This window comes from Sphaeramia orbicularis, chromosome 18 (assembly GCF_902148855.1).
Source record: "Sphaeramia orbicularis chromosome 18, fSphaOr1.1, whole genome shotgun sequence".
Lineage (NCBI taxonomy): Eukaryota > Metazoa > Chordata > Actinopteri > Kurtiformes > Apogonidae > Sphaeramia > Sphaeramia orbicularis.
The window spans coordinates 21,718,262-21,738,172 of record NC_043974.1 but is presented as its reverse complement, the minus strand read 5'-3'; the positions used below and the strand labels follow the sequence as shown (position 1 = coordinate 21,738,172).

The 19,911-nt window shown below is 37.1% G+C and overlaps 1 protein-coding gene across 2 annotated transcripts; it reads left to right on the top strand.

The window, feature by feature from the left end:
* Positions 1–4,244: 4,244 nt before the first annotated feature.
* LOC115438884 (uncharacterized) lies at positions 4,245–16,476 on the top strand. Of its 2 annotated transcripts, none has more exons than XM_030162761.1 (5): positions 4,245–4,304; positions 4,415–5,116; positions 15,616–15,729; positions 15,816–15,859; positions 16,111–16,476. In XM_030162761.1, exons 1-5 carry the CDS (start codon positions 4,250–4,252, stop codon positions 16,219–16,221), a joined length of 1,026 nt encoding a protein of 341 aa, XP_030018621.1. In that variant the 5' UTR covers positions 4,245–4,249; the 3' UTR covers positions 16,222–16,476. The 2 variants fall into 2 exon arrangements, with proteins under 2 accessions (XP_030018621.1, XP_030018620.1); XM_030162760.1 differs by lacking the exons at positions 4,245–4,304; positions 4,415–5,116 and adding exons at positions 13,643–13,707; positions 13,818–14,519.
* The last annotated feature ends 3,435 nt before the right edge of the window (positions 16,477–19,911 follow it).

Genomic DNA, 19,911 nt, shown 5'->3' with positions numbered 1-19,911 from the left:
CTTAAGTGATTTAACACCATTTATTATAATATTATACTCTGTATTTTATGTTTTTTTCCGTGACATATTTATTTTCAGTCCCATATTTAATTTTCTAACTATGTAAAATTTTATAAAAGCTCAAATTAAAGTTGACTGTAATATCAGAAACTGAGAAAACTGAAGAAAAAGGGACTTTTTCAGCAAAATATTTCATTAATGAAGCAAACAATTGTCTTCATCCACTGTCATTGATCAAACTCCATGGCTTTTACTGGTGCATCAATGTTGTAGAAGATGACGGTGTTGCCACGGTAACTACAAAGCCCCTGAACATCCAAATGGGTCATATCTGATGACCGTGAAAAGATGATAAATTGCATTTTACTCCATTTATTTACATGTATTGATAGGATTAATGGATCAACAGGTATTAAACATTTTAGATCAGTGGATGGTTTGGTCTCCAGTGGTTTTTGGGGTCTTTATGGGTTAAGAAACAAATAAATCTAATGTACAGTAACAGTAAGACAGTGTATGTGATCAGTTTTGTGTATTTAATTCTTTGGCTGCAAGAAAAAAATACAATGAATGTGCACTAAATGCTCTTCAGGGAACTTTAAGAGCTGGACAATGATTATTTTGAGAGACTGAAGATAAATCAGGACATTTTCCAGTCTGATCATAGTTCTAGAGATGTAGAAAATTATATTGCATGTGTTTGATGTACATGTAGGAGAAAGCTAAGGCCGAACATATACCAATCTACAGGTGAAAAACCTTTACACTTCTATGTGAAACCCCATCATAGACCAGCAAGCTGCAGCTTCATTCACATAGTACAACAAAAAAACGAGCATTATCAGATCTGAAATCTGGAAGGTTATAATAAGGTGTTCCATGTTTTGGTGTGTAAAATACACATAGGATGGGCCAGGCTGTCAAAACACTTGAGGCTCTGTTAGTTCATAATTACCCCACCCCCCCGAAGGGGAGGCAAGGGGTATTGTTATTGGTTCTGTTTGTTTGTTTGTTTGTTTGTTTGTTTCTTAACACTCTAGCAGCAAAACTATTTGTTGAATTTATACCAAATTGGGTTTATAGATTGCCAGTGACCCAGAATGGATCTGATTATATTTTGGGAACAGTAGGTCAAAGTTAACATTTTTATGAATTTTTCAAATCTTTTTTTTCCCCATTTACTTATATTGGAAAAAATTCACATGTCTGTAGCAGCAACACTATTGGTTGAATTCATACCAAATTGGGTTTATATATTGCCAGTGATGTAGAATAGATGTGGTTACATTTTAGGAAAAGTAGGTCAAAGTTTAAATTTTTTCTGATTTTTTTTTTTTTTTTTTTAATTCTCCCATTTACTTATAATGGGCAAAATTTCAAATGTCTACAAAACATCCATTTTGTTTCAATTTACTTCAAACTTGGCACATACAGTACAGGCCAAAAGTTTGGACACACCTTCTCATTCTTTGCATTTTCTTTATTTTCATGACTATTTACTTTGTAGATTCTCACTGAAGGCATCAAAACTATGAATGAACACATGTGGAATTATGTAATTAACAAAAAAGTGTGAAATAACTGAAAACATCTCTTATATTCTAGTTTCTTCAAAGTAGCCACCCTTAGCTCTGATGACTGCTTTGCACACTCTTGCCATTCTCTTGATGAGCATCAAGAGGTAGTCACCTGAAATGGTTTCCTAACAGTGTTGAAGAAGTTCCCAGAGATGCTTAGCACTTGTTGGTCCTTTTGCCTTCACTCTGCGGTCCAGCTCACCCCAAACCATCTCGATTGGGTTCAGGTCCGGTGACTGTGGAGGCCAGGTCATCTGGCGCAGCACTCCATCACTCTCCTTCTTGGTCAAATATCCCTCACACAGCCTGGAGGTGTGTTTGGGGTCATTGTCCTGTTGAAACATAAATGATGGTCCAACTAAACGCAAACCGGATGGAATGGCATGTCACTTCAGGATGCTGTGGTAGCCATGCTGATTCAGGTTGCCTTCAATCTTGAATAAATCCCCAACAGCGTCACCAGCAAAGCACCCCCACACCATCACACCTCCCCCTCCATGCTTCACGGTGGGAACCAGGCATGTAGCATCCATCCGTTCACCTTTTCTGCGTCGCACAAAGACACGGCGGTTGGATCCAAAGATCTGAAATTTGGACTCATCAGACCAAAGCACAGATTTCCACTGGTCTAATGTCCATTCCTTGGGTTTCTTGGCCCAAATAAATCTCTTCTTTTTGTTGCCTTTCCTTAGCAGTGGTTTCCTAGCAGCTATTTGACCATGAAGGCCTGATTCACGCAGTCTCCTCTTAACAGTTGTTGTAGAGATGTGTCTGCTGCTAGAGCTCTGTGTGGTATTCATCTGGTCTCTAATCTGAGCTGCTGTTAATTTGCGATTTCTGAGGCTGGTGACTCAGATGAATTTATCTTCAGCATCAGAGGTGACTCTTGGTCTTCCTTTCCTGGGGCGGTCCTCATGTGAGCCAGTTTCGTTGGAGCACTTGATGGTTTTTGCGACTGCACTTGGGGACACATTCAAAGTTTTTGAAATTTTCTAGACTGACTGACCTTCATTTCTTAACGTAATGATGGCCACTCGTTTGTCTTTACTTAGCTGATTGGTTCTCGCCATAATATGCATTCTAACAGTTGTCCAATAGGGCTGTCAGCTGTGCATCAACCTGACTTCTGCACAACACAACTGATGGTCCCAACCCCATCAATAAGGCAAGAAATTCCACTAAGTAACCCTGACAAGGCACAGCTATGAAGTGAAAACCATTTCAGGTGACTACCTCTTGATGCTCATCAAGAGAATGCCAAGGGTGTGCAAGGCAGTCATCAGAGCTAAGGGTGGCTACTTTGAAGAAACTAGAAAATAAGAGATGTTTTCAGTTATTTCACACTTTTTTGTTAAGAACATAATTCCACATGTGTTCATTCATAGTTTTGATGCCTTCAGTGAGAATCTACAATGTAAATAGTCATGAAAATAAAGAAAATGCGAAGAATGAGAAGGTGTGTCCAAACTTTTGGCCTGTACTGTATATAGAAGCAACTGATATGCGGACATCAGCACATGCATGGACATGATGATATCAACTGGATCGATGCCAAAATAAGCTACAATAAGTGCGAGGGGCGGGGTTTGTTGTGCCTGGGACCTACTTTTTTCACTTCTGTTGCAGTAAAATCACACAAGATTGTGACGTGTCACTTGTACTTTGATGAGCACAAATTCGCTTTGACGACATCAGTGGTAAAGCGTGTGTCTTCATTTGAACTGTAGTCGTACCCACTTCCTCTGACTAAAAGTCCTTTCATCAGGTCGAGAACAAGCACAGTGAAAGCTCCAGTCGACATGGAAGTGTGTACAATACTAACACCAGTGCATGTGTCAGTGTATGTGTTATTTATGCAACGTGAGGGTTCGTTGGTGGTTAACGGTTCATTCTTTATAAAATGAGACAGCAGGACAGAGACAGGTTTCTTCTTGAACAGTGCTTTAGTTTTCACACACTGCCACAACACATCCTGACACCTATCCTCACATGACTGAACTAACCAATCAGGAGCTAGCAGTATTTAGATTGGCAAATGAAAGTGATTTAGAAAGGCACACAGTTTGTATAGGCTACTACTAATGAGAATAATTCAATGTGTAAATAACGATTCTGCAAATGTAAATGTAAATAGTTAACTGGATAAACACTGTTAATATATTTTTATCAAATACATGAATTCACTTATTCCCTGTGATATGAATTTACTTCACTGTTAAACCTTACACTTCTTCAACATAAATTACTTTAACTTGTGTTTGATTATGATTGTGTTTGTTCCTGCTATGAAAGCAGAAAAGCAATGTCACAGAGCCACTTTTAATCCCATGACTTTTGTTTTCTATGTACCTCAGCTGTGACATTTTGTGGGTTTTAGCAGGAAGTGTTTGAGTCTTGCACTTTTTTCTAAAGTAAGCGTTTAAACTTCCAAATCTTTATCAATTTGATCAAACCACAACCACAAAATAACACTAACATTACTGATAATGCAACTACTGTCACACTTCCAGTAAATATATCAAACCTTCTCATCAACCAGCCCTGATGCTAACAGTGGCTGTGATCACATGATCATGTTTGTTAACTAGGACATAGTTACACTATGACACCTGACACTATGTAGTGGAAAATCTGAGCTTTTTTTGTTCATTCAACACAACAATTTGAACAGGATGGCGTCTCAGATCTTTGTGTTTTATCTGACATGTCTGTTCACGGGGAAAATGGGTGAGTTGTGTCTTTAATGACTGCAGTTTGTATATTTAATGGAAATTATTATTCATTTTAATTTACTGATTCTGCTTCATTCTTTGTGTTTCTCTGCTGTTTTTCTTCAGCTCAGGTGACTGATCTGCGACAGTCCCCATCCGATCGTCAAAAAAGTGGATTAATTTCAGCAAATATAGGCGACAGTGTATCTTTACAATGTTTTTTTCCATCTGGAACATGGTTTCACTGGTATAAGCAAACTGTAGGACAGATGCCACGACTTATATCTACCTGTTATTCCTACGATTCAGTTGGTGTTTTTGACAGTGAATTCCAGAACAACCCACGCTTCACACTGGACACTACAAAAGAACACTGCCACTTGAACATCTCAGATTTACGTGTTTCAGACTCAGCTACCTACTTCTGCATAAATAGTCAATCAAGCAAAGTTACATTCTTGGAGAGCATTACTGTTAATGTAAAGGCTTCAGATTTTAACATCCAGACTTCGGTCCATCAGTCTGAATCTGAGAGCGTCCATCCAGGAGACTCTGTGACTCTGAACTGTACGGTTCATACTGGGACCTGTGATGGACAACACAGTGTTTACTGGTTCAAAAAGTCTGAAGACCCTCAACCAGGAATTATCTACACCCACGGAGGCACAAATCACCAGTGTGAGAAGAAAAATGACACACAAACACACACCTGTGTGTACAACCTGCCCATACTGGATGTGGATTATCCTCATGCTGGGACCTACTACTGTGCTGTTGCATCATGTGGACATGTACTGTTTGGAAACGGGACCACAGTGAACTTTAAGTGTAAGTATTCCAACTTACAAAGGACAGCTTATGTAATAAAAAACAAGATTATTTCTAAATCATCTAATGATTAGCAGAAACAGACTTTAAAGTTGTGGACCCACTCATGTCTCATATACTGCTCTGCTTGTTATGTATCTATTTTTGTGTTGTTGTGGCCTCAAATACTTTTTAGATCTTATAATTCTGGGTTGTCCTTTGAATTTCAGGGGACTTAAGTGCAGTCTGTGTCCAAGGTAGTAGTTGGTAGTAGTGGAAGGAGTTTAAGATTTTCTATAATATCACTGGTCTACAAGGAAAATGCTTCCAGAATAAAAGTAATGAAATTTTACCACATGAGAGTCACTGATAAAGAAAAATCAAGTCAAAAATGCTGGTTGGCTGAACTTTCCAAGATACAGCCTTGGGTCAAAATGTGAAATTCAAGAATTAACGAGAGAATGGGTTTGACTCAAGAGGAATATTTGTCTCAGAGCTGCAAGATCTACTTCAAAACACTGTCTGCACATTAGAATACATTCACTTTACAGGTTCTATTTAGTGGAAGATTTAAAAAACTATTATATAAATGTACATAAACCAATATAAGTGTAATAACACTTAATCATATACCTTGAAAATATCAGCAAACCGGCACTTTTGTCATTTATTTTCCAATTAATCTTATTAAAATACGTAACATTTAGCACATTTAATCTCTGAAGCAAATCATTTCTAAAAAATTGTGGACCTGTGTATTTTACTGTTACTATTATCTGGCCATTTTTGTGAAAGAAAGCTGGTAGCTATAAAACATATGCATAATCACAAATGTTTTCATATCCACATCAGTATTTTTCTTAAATTCATAGAAGACTGGCGCATGGTTGGAGGCTTTTCATCAACATTTTTAACTAAAACTGACAAACTCTTGCATCATTTTGCTTCATTGTTGCATTTCTTTGAGATATGTAGTACCCACATTTGGCTTGAATGTTGCGTCTAAACCTTAAAGCAAACTACATCATTTATATAGTGACTTTTACTGAAATTGCCTCGAGGACACAGGTGTCAAACATGCAGCCCAGGGGCCAAATCCAGCCCGCCAAAGGGTCCAGTCCGGCCCTTGGAATGAATTTGTGAAATGCAAAAATTACACTGAAGAAATAAACAATCCTTTTAGTTCAGGTTCCACATTCAGACCAATTCAATACTATCATAATAACATATAAATAATGACAACTCCAAATTTTTCTCTTTGTAAATGTAAATATTTGCAAATATTTGCTAAAACAAAGAATAATTTCTCAAAAAATGTGAATAACCTGAACAAATATGAACAACCTGAAACGTCTTAAGAGAAGCACAATTTTAACAATATTCCATCTGTTATTAAATGTTTTGCGTATTTGTAGATCCACTGTGATCTGTAAGTTATAATGAACATGTGTAAATGATAAACTGAGGCATAATATTGTTAAAATTACACTTATTTTTTTTCAGTTTGTTCATGTTATTCACATCTTTTGAAAGGACAGTTTGTAGATGTAAACCTTTTCATAATGTAAATTTACTTTTTTCGCTCTAAAACACAGAAAAAAGTTTGGAGTTGATATTATTTATTTATTATTATGTTATTATTTTACTGGTTTGGCCCACTTCATCTCAAATTAAGATGAATGTGGCCCCCGAATTAAAATGAGTTTGACACCCCTGCTCTAGGGAGTAAACAAAGTTATCTGAAGTGATATTTCATTTCATGTGCAGGTGATGGAGTCTCTGTTTATTACTGGAGTGGAGCTGTGGTGTTCGCTGTCCTGATAATTTTACTGGGTTTCTTACTGTACAAGATGAAAAAGATGAGCATCTCAGAGTCAGAAGGTAACTGATGCTGTTTGAATCATATTCTGCTGCTTGAACAGTTATTTATTTGTAATAATATGCGAATATCTGTGTCACACAACCAGAGTCTCAAGCACGATTTTCAGCTCCTTCTACAACAAACATAGAGGTAAGATTTGTCTAAATAACCCTTTAGGCAAATTTATCATTATTATTATTTATTTTTATTTTATTTATTTATTTTTTTTGTTTTTTTTATACATATTCAATTTTGATATCAATATCAAAAAGTGTATGTTGCTTGTTGCAATATTGTGACTTTGATGCTTAAAGGGTTTAATTACCTTTTGAAATAACAGCCAGCATTTTAACGTCTGTAATGTAACTGATCTTTTTTTTTTGTTTGTTTACCAGAATGTGGAAAGCCCCCACTATGCTGCTTTGACTATAAACGTCCCCAACACATTTAGACGACAAAGGAACAACACCAAGAGTGAATGCATGTACTCCACTGTGAAGATGTAGAATGGCTCTAAAATCAGATTATTATACTTTTCATGCATTCTAACAAACCAGAGAACCATCTGCTGTGGGCAACTCTTCTCATTAAGATGTAGGACTGAATTTCCCTCATAGTTTATCTGTGTATATGATTATATACTGTGTAGATGTGACGTATACAGTCATGGAAAAAAATATTAGACCATCAAAATTCACCAAAAACAATGGTTATGCAATCAGGTACTAACTCCTGTGTGTATCATGTGACTAAAACAGACAGAAAAGAAACATGGAATGACTAAAAGCATTGTTTTTGTCAGTACAATGCCATAGATATTGATTTAAGAACTGAAGTGATTTGGTTATTATCAAGAAAACCACAGAAAATGGATAGATATCAGCTCTGAAATTAAACTATTATGTGCTATTTTTGTTGTTATCAATATATTTGTCCAAACAAATATACTTTCAGTTGTACCAGGCTTTAAAATGAACAAGAAATTGAAGAAAACAAGGGGGGTCTAATAATCTTTCTCTGCGACTGTATTTTCTGTGCTATGGCAAGCCGAGTGAGCATTTATTAGATATCCTTGATATCCACTGCCGTTTTGCTGCACTAGTAAGGCAAAACGTCACACTAGTTTACTAGTGAGGTGCAAAAAGGTGCACTAGTTAACTGGTGAAGGCCAAAATGTTCACTAGTTAACTAGTGGATGCATTTTTGCCATTCCTAGTTTACTAGTGCAGCTAAAATCTCTCACTAGTTAACTAGTAGGAGCCAAAAATGTTCTCTAGTTAACTAGTGAATGCATTTTTTTACCTTACTAGTTACCTAGTAAAAGCCAAAATCCTCACTAGTTAACTAGTAGATGCATTTTAGACATACTAGTTAACTAGTATGGTGCAAAATGTCCACTAGTAAACTAGTTGAGCATATGCTAATGAGGAGGTGGGTACAAAGATTAAACCGAAGCATCCTATTGGCTTTTCCTGGAAGATTCCCACCTTAAAGTAAAATCATGTCCCAAGGCACGGCTGCACATTACGCATTTCCGGTGGAATATCAGGACGTCTTTTTTTTAATCCGTCAACTTTATTAAATAAAATCTGGACATACATCATGAAGAATTACAGAAATTTTTTTTTTTTTTTTTTTTCCAGACAGAGCATCAGTATTTGTAATCTCAGGACGTTAAATTACTTCCGCCGACCGTAGAGTGCAGAGCTACTGGGCCTGGCCAAGCAAAAGTGAACATCAGGGCCAATTTATTTTTTCTCCAAAACCATATTTCTGATTACTCAGTATGAAAGACATAGACCTCTAAGTTTCTAAAACTGTTTAATTTGTACCTGAATTACAACTGGATATATCAGAACATATATGAGAAAAAACTAATTTTTAATTTACAATTTTTAATTTACAGTGTAAATTAAGAACAGTTAAGGTTGTAAAGCATAAATTCTGAATGTTAATAGCAATGTGTAAATAAATATGTTCAAAATATATGCCTTTGTCTAATCGCATATTATACATTTCATCTTGAATATATATATATATATATATATATATATATATATATATATATATATATATATATATATATATATATGTGTATATATATATATATATATATTTTTTTTTTTTTTTTTTTTTATACATACACACACAAACACACACAGCAGAAAGATATTAAATGAAGTAATGAAACCTATGTTGCCAAAGACTGATAATTTTATCAGTATCTTGATAAAATCTTTGATTATTATGGTGCATCACACTGAACAAACACCTCAACCATGAATTGTTTTTTAAAACTAAAATAATAATGTTAGTTTCATTATTGGATATAATGTACTCTCATATATTAAGAAAAGTGTGGTATGCTAAATATTTGCACTTTCCTTGAGAAACAGCACTTTTTGGCATTTTTTCCAAACCTTGAATAACTGCTGTGCATTTTTCCTTACTCTGTTACTTTATCAATGATGATAAATTCATGTTTTTTTATTAAATATCTGGTGATTATTCCTGAATGGCATGTTAAAGTACTTGCTTAGACCTACAAATTGAGCTATTATGGTTTCTGCTAAATTAATTTTTAAAAACAGATATGGCATAAGACTGATGAGGTCTCTGATACTGTGTATTCAATAGTAACTTTTAATTTGTACGTTTTGTCACTTTTTTCACATGTTCCTGCAAAGTCCACATGCTTACCTTCTGTCAAAGACTGTCAGGGCCAGAGGTCAGGAAGACACAGTCTAATACAAGACAGAGTCCATGTTGAGGAACTTATTTGAAGGATGAAGGCGCGTGAAATGTTCAGTACAGTCATCCCTCTTTCACTCACATGCAGTATAAATCCACTTTACACAGTAGCCTGTCTATTGGCACACTACCAAAAAAGGCCCTTAGTTTAGGTCAGAGCAAGCAACAGTACAAGCAGAAATGCAATGGAACACCTTCAAACAGTGCTGTGAAACAATTATTTTAATCAGAATAAAGACCAAAAAAATACATGAATAAAAACAGTATGAATTCATTCTCAGCATTGTGTCCCTTCTATGTGACTTGTTCATAAGTATTTTGGCAAGTTGTTTTTTTTTTGTTTTTGTTTTTTTAAATATCACATCACTTTTTCAATGACCTTAACAAAGATCTGTCTGTATGAGCTGCAAATATGTCATCATGGGCACAGGTAATAAAGTCATACAAATCCATTGCTTTGATCTGCTTCCGCACTTGTCAGAAATATTTTGCACATGCCACAGTCAATGTCCTTTAAAGCACTTGCCTCCAGAATCTTGTAGGTTCATCTGAAATACACAAACAAAGATTGTAAATTGGTGTCAAGTACATCAGTTACTCAGCAATAATGTTGGAACCATATCTATATGTGCTTCAAGCTGTCAAAGACAAGACAGTTTTGAAATTGAACATGGGCAGTTTAGAGGGTAGCCAAGTAAGTGACATTTAGATTTTCTACCCTGTTTATTTACAGTGTTACAGAACTAGAATTCATGCCAACCTCCACACTCACCTACCCTGGAACTGCACTGCTACATTTTTAGCAAAGGTTTAGTCTTTACTTTGATCTGTTGTGAACTCCACAATGTTTTTATTCATCTTAATTATGTGCAGTAATCATTAATAGCAGCTACATATTTTTTTGCTTCTGTGGTTAGTGAAACTGAAATGTTGCAACGTTAGAAAAGAAAACTCAGGACAAGTTCAGCAGAACTTTGAACGTGACATTTAAGCTACTCGTCCTACTCTCAGCTTCTTCTGTGTCTCTGCCTTTTTCATACAGTAGCAGAATAGCGGTGATCTCTCACACAGATCTCATTTCTCGGCCTCTTTTACCCAACACTGTCAAAATAAAAATTAAATTGCGTTTCTAATAACGTGATTATCTGCTGCTGAACAGATTCCAACAGCCCAACGCTAATGTTAGCTAGGATGGCTAAGGTAACTTACCTTCAACATTGCACTGATCGGAAGACGGAAAAAACGTAAAACACTTTCTCGGGTTTGCTGTGCTAATTGTCCTGGAGCCTCAATAAATCATTGAGGGAAACTTTAGGCAATTCCAACAAACGAGTGAATCTGAACGACTGCCACGATCCTGCTTTCATCCGCTTCAAATCTCCCCGTCCGGCATCGAAAATTAGCCTTCTGTGAAACGTCCTGATATTCCACCGGAAATGCGTAATGTGCAGCCGTGCCTTGGGACATGATTTTACTTTAAGGTGGGAATCTTCCAGGAAAAGCCAATAGGAAGCTTCGGTTTAATCTTTGTACCCACCTCCTCATTAGCATATGCTCAACTAGTTTACTAGTAGGCATTTTGTACCATACTAGTTAACTAGTATGTCTAAAATGCATCTACTAGTTAACTAGTGAGGATTTTGGCTTTTACAAGTAAACTGGTAAGGTAAAATATGCATTCACTAGTTAACTAGAGAACATTTTTGGCTCCTACTGTTAACTAGTGAGAGATTTTAGCTGCACTAGTAAACTAGGAATGGCAAAAATGCATCCACTAGTTAACTAGTGAACATTTTGGCCTTCACTAGTTAACTAGTGCACGTTTTTGCCCCTCACTAGTAAACTAGTGTGACGTTTTGCTTTACTAGAGCAGCAAAACGGCTGTGGATATCAAGGATATCTAATAAATGCTCACTCAGCTTGCCATAAACATATCCAGGTGAAAAACCTTTACACTTCAATGTGAAACCCCATCATAGACCAGCAAGCTGCAGCTTCATTCACATAGTACAACAAAAACCGAGCATTATCAGATCTGAAATCTGGGAGGTTATAATAAGGTGTTCCATGTTTCGGTCTGTAAAATACACATAGGACAGGACAAGCTGTCAAAACACTTGAGGCTCTGTTAGTTCATAATTACCCCCCCCCCTCGAAGGGGAGGCAAGGAGTTGTTTGTTGTTTGTTTCTTAACACTCCAGCAGCAAAACTATTTGTTGAATTTATACCAGATTGGGTTTATAGATTGCCTGTTACCCAGAATGGATCTGATTATATTTTGGGAACAGTACATCAACATAAAAATTTTCATGAATTTTTAAAATCTTTTTTGTGCCATTTACTTATAATGGAAAAATTCCACATGTCTGTAGCAGCAACACTATTGGTTGAATTCATACCAAATTAGGTTTATAGATTGCCAGTGACCCAGAATAGATTTCATTACATTTTGGGAAAAGTAGGTCAAAGTTAAATTTTTTTTGCATTTTTTAAAATATTTTTTTCCCCCTTTACTTATAATGGGCGAAATTTCAAATGTCTGTAGTGGCAAAACTATTGGTTGAATCCATACCAAATTGGGTTTATATATTGCCAGTGACCTAGAATAGATGTGGTTACATTTTAGGAAAAGTAGATCAAAGTTTAAATTTTTTCTGAATTTTTTAAATCTTTTTTTTCTACCATTTACTTATAATGGGTGAAATTTCACATCTATAAAAACATCCATTTTGTTCCAATTTACTTCAAACTTGGCACATATATAGAGGCAATTGACATGCGGACATCAGCACACATAGACATGATGACATCAGCTGGATCGATGCCAAAATAAGCTACAATAAGTGTGAGGAGCGGGGTTTGTTGTGCCTGGGACCTACTTTTTTCACTTCTGTTGCAGTAAAATCACACAAGATTGTGACGTGTCACTTGTACTTTGATGAGCACAAATTCACTTTGACGACATCAGTGGTAAAGCGTGTGTCTTCATTTGAACTGTAGCCGTACCCACTTCCTCTGACTAAAAGTCCTTTCATCAGGTCGAGAACAAGCACAGTGAAAGCTCCAGTCGACATGGAAGTGTGTACAATACTAACACCAGTGCATGTGTCAGTGTATGTGTTATTTATGCAACGTGAGGGTTCGTTGGTGGTTAACGGTTCATTCTTTATAAAATGAGACAGCAGGACAGAGACAGGTTTCTTCTTGAACAGTGCTTTAGTTTTCACACACTGCCACAACACATCCTGACACCTATCGTCACATGACTGAACTAACCAATCAGGAGCTAGCAGTATTTAGATTGGCAAATGAAAGTGATTTAGAAAGGCACACTGTTTGAATAGGCTCCTGCTAATGAGAATAATTCAATGTGTAAATAATAGTTCTGCAAATATAAATGTAAATAGTTAACTGGATAAACACTGTTAATATATTTTTATCAAATACATGAATTCACTTATTCCCTGTGATATGAATTTACTTCACTGTTAAACCTTACACTTCTTCAACATAAATTACTTTAACTTGTGTTTGATTATGATTGTGTTTGTTCCTGCTATGAAAGCAGAAAAGCAATGTCACAGAGCCACTTTTAATCCCATGACTTTTGTTTTCTATGTACCTCAGCTGTGACATTTTGTGGGTTTTAGCAGGAAGTGTTTGAGTCTTGCACTTTTTTCTAAAGTAAGCGTTTAAACTTCCAAATCTTTATAAATTTGATCAAACCACAACCACAAAATAACACTAACATTACTGATGATGCAACTACTGTCACACTTCCAGTAAATATACCAAACCTTCTCATCAACCAGCCCTGATGCTAACAGTGGCTGTGATCACATGATCATGTTTGTTAACTAGGACATAGTTACACTATGACACCTAACACTATGTAGTGGAAAATCTGAGCTTTTTTTGTTCATTCAACACAGCAATTTGAACAGGATGGCATCTCAGATCGTTGTGTTTTATCTGACATGTCTGTTCACGGGGAAAATGGGTGAGTTGTGTCTTTAATGACTGCAGTTTGTATATTTAATGGAAATTATTATTCATTTTAATTTACTGATTCTGCTTCATTCTTTGTGTTTCTCTGCTGTTTTTCTTCAGCTCAGGTGACTGATCTGCGACAGTCCTCATCAGATCGTCAAAAAAGTGGATTAATTTCAGCAAATATAGGCGACAGTGTATCTTTACAATGTTTTTTTCTGTCTGGAGGATGGCTTCACTGGTATAAGCAAACTGTAGGACAGATGCCACGACTTATATCTACCTTCTATTCCTACGATCCAGCTGGTGTTTTTGACAGTGAATTCCAGAACAACCCACGCTTCACACTGGACACTACAAAAGAACACTGCCACTTGAACATCTCAGATTTACGTGTTTCAGACTCAGCTACCTACTTCTGCATAAATAGTCAATCAAGCAAAGTTACATTCTTGGAGAGCATTACTGTTAATGTAAAGGCTTCAGATTTTAACATCCAGACTTCGGTCCATCAGTCTGAATCTGAGAGCGTCCATCCAGGAGACTCTGTGACTCTGAACTGTACGGTTCATACTGGGACCTGTGATGGAGAACACAGTGTTTACTGGTTCAAAAAGTCTGAAGACCCTCAACCAGGAATCATCTACACCCACGGAGGCACAAATGACCAGTGTGAGAAGAAAAATGACACTCAAACCCACACCTGTGTGTACAACCTGCCCATTCTGGATGTGGATTATCCTCATGCTGGGACCTACTACTGTGCTGTTGTCTCATGTGGACATGTACTGTTTGGAAACGGGACCACACTGAACTTTAAGTGTAAGTATTCCAACTTACAAAGGACAGCTTATGTAATAAAAAAACAAGATGATTTCTAAATCATCTAATGATTAGCAGAAACAGACTTTAAAGTTGTGGACCCACTCATGTCTCATATACTGCTCTGCTTGTTATGTATCTATTTTTGTGTTGTTGTGGCCTCAAATACTTTTTAGATCTTACAATTCTGGGTTGTCCTTTGAATTTCAGGGGACTTAAGTGCAGTCTGTGTCCAAGGTAGTAGTTGGTAGTAGTGGAAGGAGTTTAAGATTTTCTATAATATCACTGGTCTACAAGGAAAATGCTTCCAGAATGAAAGTAATGAAATTTTACCACATGAGAGTCACTGATAAAGAAAAATCAAGTCAAAAATGCTGGTTTCCTGAACTTTCCAAGATACAGCCTTGGGTCAAAATGTGAAATTCAAGAATTAACGAGAGAATGGGTTTGACTCAAAAGGAATATTTGTCTCAGAGCTGCAAGATCTACTTCAAAACACTGTCTGCACATTAGAATACATTCACTTTACAGGTTCTATTTAGTGGAAGATTTAAAAAACTATTATATAAATGTACATAAACCAAAATATATGTGTAATAACACTTAATCATATACCTTGAAAACATCAGCAAACCGGCACTTTTGTCATTTATTTTCCAATTAATCTTATTAGAATACATAACATTTAGCACATTTAATCTCTGAAGCAAATCATTTCTAAAAAATTGTGGACCTGTGTATTTTACTGTTACTATTATCTGGCCATATTTGTGAAAGAAAGTTAGTAGCTATAAAACATATGCATAATCACAAATGTTTTCATATCCACATCAGTATTTTTCTTAAGTTCATAGAAGACTGGCGCATGGTTGGAAGCTTTTCATCAACATTTTTAACTAAAACTGACAAACTCTTGCATCATTTTGCTTCATTGTTGCATTTCTTTGAGATATGTAGTACCCACATTTGGCTTGAATGTTGTGTCTAAACCTTATAAAGTTAAAGCAAACTACATCATTTATATAGTGACTTTTACCGAAATTGCCTCTAGGGAATAAACAAAGTTATCTAAAGTGATATTTCATTTCATGTGCAGGTGATGCAGTCTCCGTGTATTACTGGAGTGGAGCTGTGGTGTTCGCCGTCCTGATAATTTTACTGGGTTTTTTACTGTACAAGATGAAAAAGAGGAGCGTCTCAGAGTCAGAAGGTAACTGATGCTGTTTGAATCATATTCTGCTGCTTGAACAGTTATTTATTTGTAATAATATGCGGATATCTGTGTCAAACAACCAGAGTCTCAAGCAAGATTGTCAGCTCCTTCTACAACAAACATAGAGGTAAGATTTGTCTAAATAACCCTTCAGGCACCAAATTTATCATTATTATTATTATTATTTTTTTTTTTTTTTTTTTTTTTTTTTTATTTATGCTTTTTATATATATTCAATTTTGATATCAACATTTTAAAAAGTGTATGTTGCTTGTTGCAATATTGCGACTTTGATACTTAATTACCTTTTGAAATAACAGCCAGCATTTTGTTAACGTCTGTAATATAACTGATCTTTTTTTTTTTTTTTTTTACCAGGATGTGGAAAGCCCCCACTATGCTGCTTTGACTATAAACGTCCCCAATACATCTCGACGACAAAGGAACAACGCCAAGAATGAATGCATGTACTCCACTGTGAAGATGTAGAATGGCTCTAAAATCAGATTATTATACTTTTCATTCTTTCTGACAAACCAGAGAACCATCTGCTGTGGGCGACTCTTCTTATTAAGATGGAGGACTGAATTTCTTTCACAGTTTATCTGTATATATGATTATATACTGTGTAGATGTGACGTATACAGTCACAGAAAAAATATCAGACCATCAAAATTCATCAAAAACAATGGTTATGCAAACAAGGACTAACTCCTGTGTGTATCGTGACTAAAACAGACAGAAAAGAAAACATGGAATGACTAAAAGCACTGTTTTGTCAGTACAATGCCATAGATATTGATTTAAGAAGTGAAGTGATTTGGTTATTATCAAGAAAACCACAGAAAATGGATAGATATCAGCTCTGAAATTAAACTCTTATGAGCTATTTTTGTTATCATTATATTTGTCCAAATAAATATACCTTTAGTTGTACCAGGCATTAAAATGAACAAGAAATTGAAGCAAACAAGAGTGGTCTAATAATCTTTTTCTGCAACTGTTTTATATGCAGCTCTTTGCTCAGTTTGTTTCTCGTGTTCTGCTGTTAAGACATAAATATCTAAGAACCTAATTTATTTGTTGTGGTCTTCTCTCTGTGGTTTCAGTCTTTATTCTTGTATATAGTACTTCCTGCTTGAGATCAACTATGTGTAAAAAGGTCAAGTTTGTTCTACATACTGACTGTAAATAATATAGTTTGCTTTTAGACACATTTGCTCAAGCTATTTCATTTTATCTTGCGATTTTTATGTCCATTATGATTAAAAAAAAAAAAAAAAAAAAAAGCTCTTTGTCGTCTTCTTTTTAACACAGGATCATAAAATATAACCTCACAAACCACAGCGAGTGGCCTTTCAGCACAGGAACAGGAAATAACTTTGCTAAGTTTAGATGGAAAATTGGTCATAGTAGATTCAGAGTAAGGCCTGCCTATAAACTAAAACCACAAACACATTGTGCTTCCTTGTATGTTCAGTGTCGGTGATCTGAGGCTGGTTTCTCAAAGGTAGAGCTCAGATCTAACTACTAGTTCGAGTGAATCTGCTGTAGACCTCATTGCAACCGATTTTTTTCACCTCAGTTCAGTTCAGTGCAGCAGAAAACTTCTATTTTATTGAAGAATTTTAACAAGTTACAAGATATTTTACAGGAAACATTCAGGAACAGGATATATCTAAGCATCTATTATGTTTTCTCTGTGTAAAACCAGCTTTTGGGGATAGAACTGGTAGTATCTTTTGAGGATTAAAGCCAGACTTAACTGTTCTGAACAAGTCTAATGGACCACTGAGAAATATAAAGCCATATGAGGCGCACAGATATGAAGTCACCAAGCACAGGCCCCATCTTCTCTGACCCCTCGTCCTCAACAGCCCCAAGTTATCTTTTTCCTACTTCTTTCTACACTTACTTGGGGTGTTGCCTTCCTGCTCCTAATTTCACCCAATCCCTTCACTTATCCCCCACAGTACAGCTGACTGCTTCATTCTCAGTCCCTGTCCTCACCCCCCAGGTCTCCTTAACTGTTCTTTTCATGGCTAATAAAACAACAAACATTCCGCACGCCTAAAAACCAAGCTAACCCACCTGTGACCCTTTGTCTAGTTTCCCATTCTACCTCTTGAAGCTTGTAATTGTGTGCTTCTATGAAACTGGGTTCATTTTAGTACCTGGCACTTTACCAGCTTTTTAGACCCAATGATAAAAGAGGAATTTAGACATGTATCCCCCCAGGATGTACTTAATGATGACCTCAGATAATTGCAAAAAAAATTATACTCTTGCATTGAGCTATCCCAAAATGGCTCAAGAGGTAGAGTGGGTCGTCCAATAACCGAAGGGTTGGCGGTAGGGATGGGAATCGACAACTGGTTCTTTTTGAGAATCGGATCCCAGTAGCTCGATTCCTTGGAATCGTTTGCCTGCTTTCTTAATGATTCAGTTTATTGATTCCGCCTTCGTTGCGCTGGCACGATGACGTCACAGGTACGCTGCATTGTTTTGGTCAGAACGTAGCCAACATGGCGCTGAGGCAGAAACGGTCTAAAAAGACGACACTGGGTCCACTGGAACACTGTCAAAGCTTCCATTTCTTCAAAAGGGTGGAATCCTGCCATTATGCTCAAACATTTGTCCACAGCATGTGATTCATTTGATTCGCTACTTAGCGGCGCTTGTGAATCTACTGGCAGAGTGAACACCAGGCTGTCATCTGGGCCCAGTTCTGGTTCCGGTGCGGGCAACAAACATCGTACCCCCTCAAATACAAGTTTCCGAAGGTAGGGGAAAGGAAACAAGGTGTACAACAACGGGAGATGGGTGTCATGTCGGCTCCCAGACCGTGTCTGGTTTTTGTCTGTCTTGTCTGTCATTTCTGTTTTGCCTGTAATTTCCTGTTTTATTTTGTTATGTTTCCCTCATGTGTCTTATCTGGTGTCTTTACTTCCCCTCCTTGATTGTTTCACCTGTTCCTGATTACCTGTCTCCGCCCTGATGTGTTCCACCTGTGTCTAATTGTCTTCCCGCCCTCTTGTGTATTTAAACCCTGTGTCTTCCCCTTTGTCTTCGCCAGTTTGTTTGCTCCCTCGTGTGTTTACTTAGCAGCGTTTCTTGGATCCTGTCAGTCTGTCTGCCCGTTGTGACCCGTTTTGTCTACCGACCACCGATTCTGCCTGTTCCTGTTCAGCCTACTCGTCTGTTGTGACCTGGTTCATTTATCCGACTACCGATTCTGCCTTTCCCCGGTGTACCTCAGCCTCCAACGATTACCTGTGTGTTCGATCCATCGCCTTGATTACTGACCGTGAGTTTAGCCTGTCCCTCATGTCCCATTGCCTATCGTATTGCCTTCCCGTGTATGACCTGGCCTGTTCTTTGACATCCCTCTGTTTATTCCTAGTCGGATTGCCATTGGGATTTCTCCGGCTCGGCCACGCTGGCCACCCGCTGACCTCACTCACGGCCCAGAAGACTAGTCCAGAACCCAGCGTCTTCACAGACTTGTTTTTCATTCTGTGTTGTGTTCTAACCTTTGTGATTGTGTTTAATAAACACTCTTGACTTCTAGTCAGTCTACTGGTCTTGCATTTGGGTTCAGCCTCTGTACCAGACCTGTTACAATGGGCAGAGTGAAACTGGTTCCACGTAGTGGAAATGCGTCTTTAGTTTCATTGTACCCCCCCCCAAAACCGGGCCCGGCGTCATCTGTTGTTATTATTTGTACATACTGTATATGTTATATTTTCTGGAAATATAAAAGACAGTTAATGCAAACACACCTGTTTGTACTCTTTTATTCCCTCACCCAATGAGAATCGATAAGAGAATCGATAAGGAATTGGATCGATAAGCAAAATCGATAATGGAATCGGAATCATTAAATTCTTATTGATTCCCATCCCTAGTTGGTGGTTCGAATCCCGCTCTGTCCTGGTCAGTCCATTGTGTTCCGTTGTGTCCTTGCCTCCAGTGTCACTCACACTGGTGCATGAATGGTGTTGGTAGGTTTGGTGTTGGTTTGGTGTAGGAGGGGCCATTTGGCGTGAATTGGCAGCCATGCTTCCATCAGCCTGCCCCAGGGCAGCTGTGGGTACAGATGTAGTTCACCACCACCAGAGTGTGAGTGTGAGAGCGAATGAATAATGGATCAATAACATAAAGCTATAGAAATCTAAT

What these genes read in the sequence shown, in the direction of transcription:
- LOC115438884 (XM_030162761.1), top strand. Translation starts at nt 4,250, where the DNA reads ATGGCGTCTCAGATCTTTGTGTTTTATCTGACATGTCTGTTCACGGGG. An exon ending in GACCACAGTGAACTTTAAGT is followed by an intron (nt 5,117 to 15,615) that starts GTAAGTATTCCA and finishes TTTCATGTGCAG; the next exon opens with GTGATGCAGTCTCCGTGTAT. An exon ending in CTTCTACAACAAACATAGAG is followed by an intron (nt 15,860 to 16,110) that starts GTAAGATTTGTC and finishes TTTTTTTACCAG; the next exon opens with GATGTGGAAAGCCCCCACTA.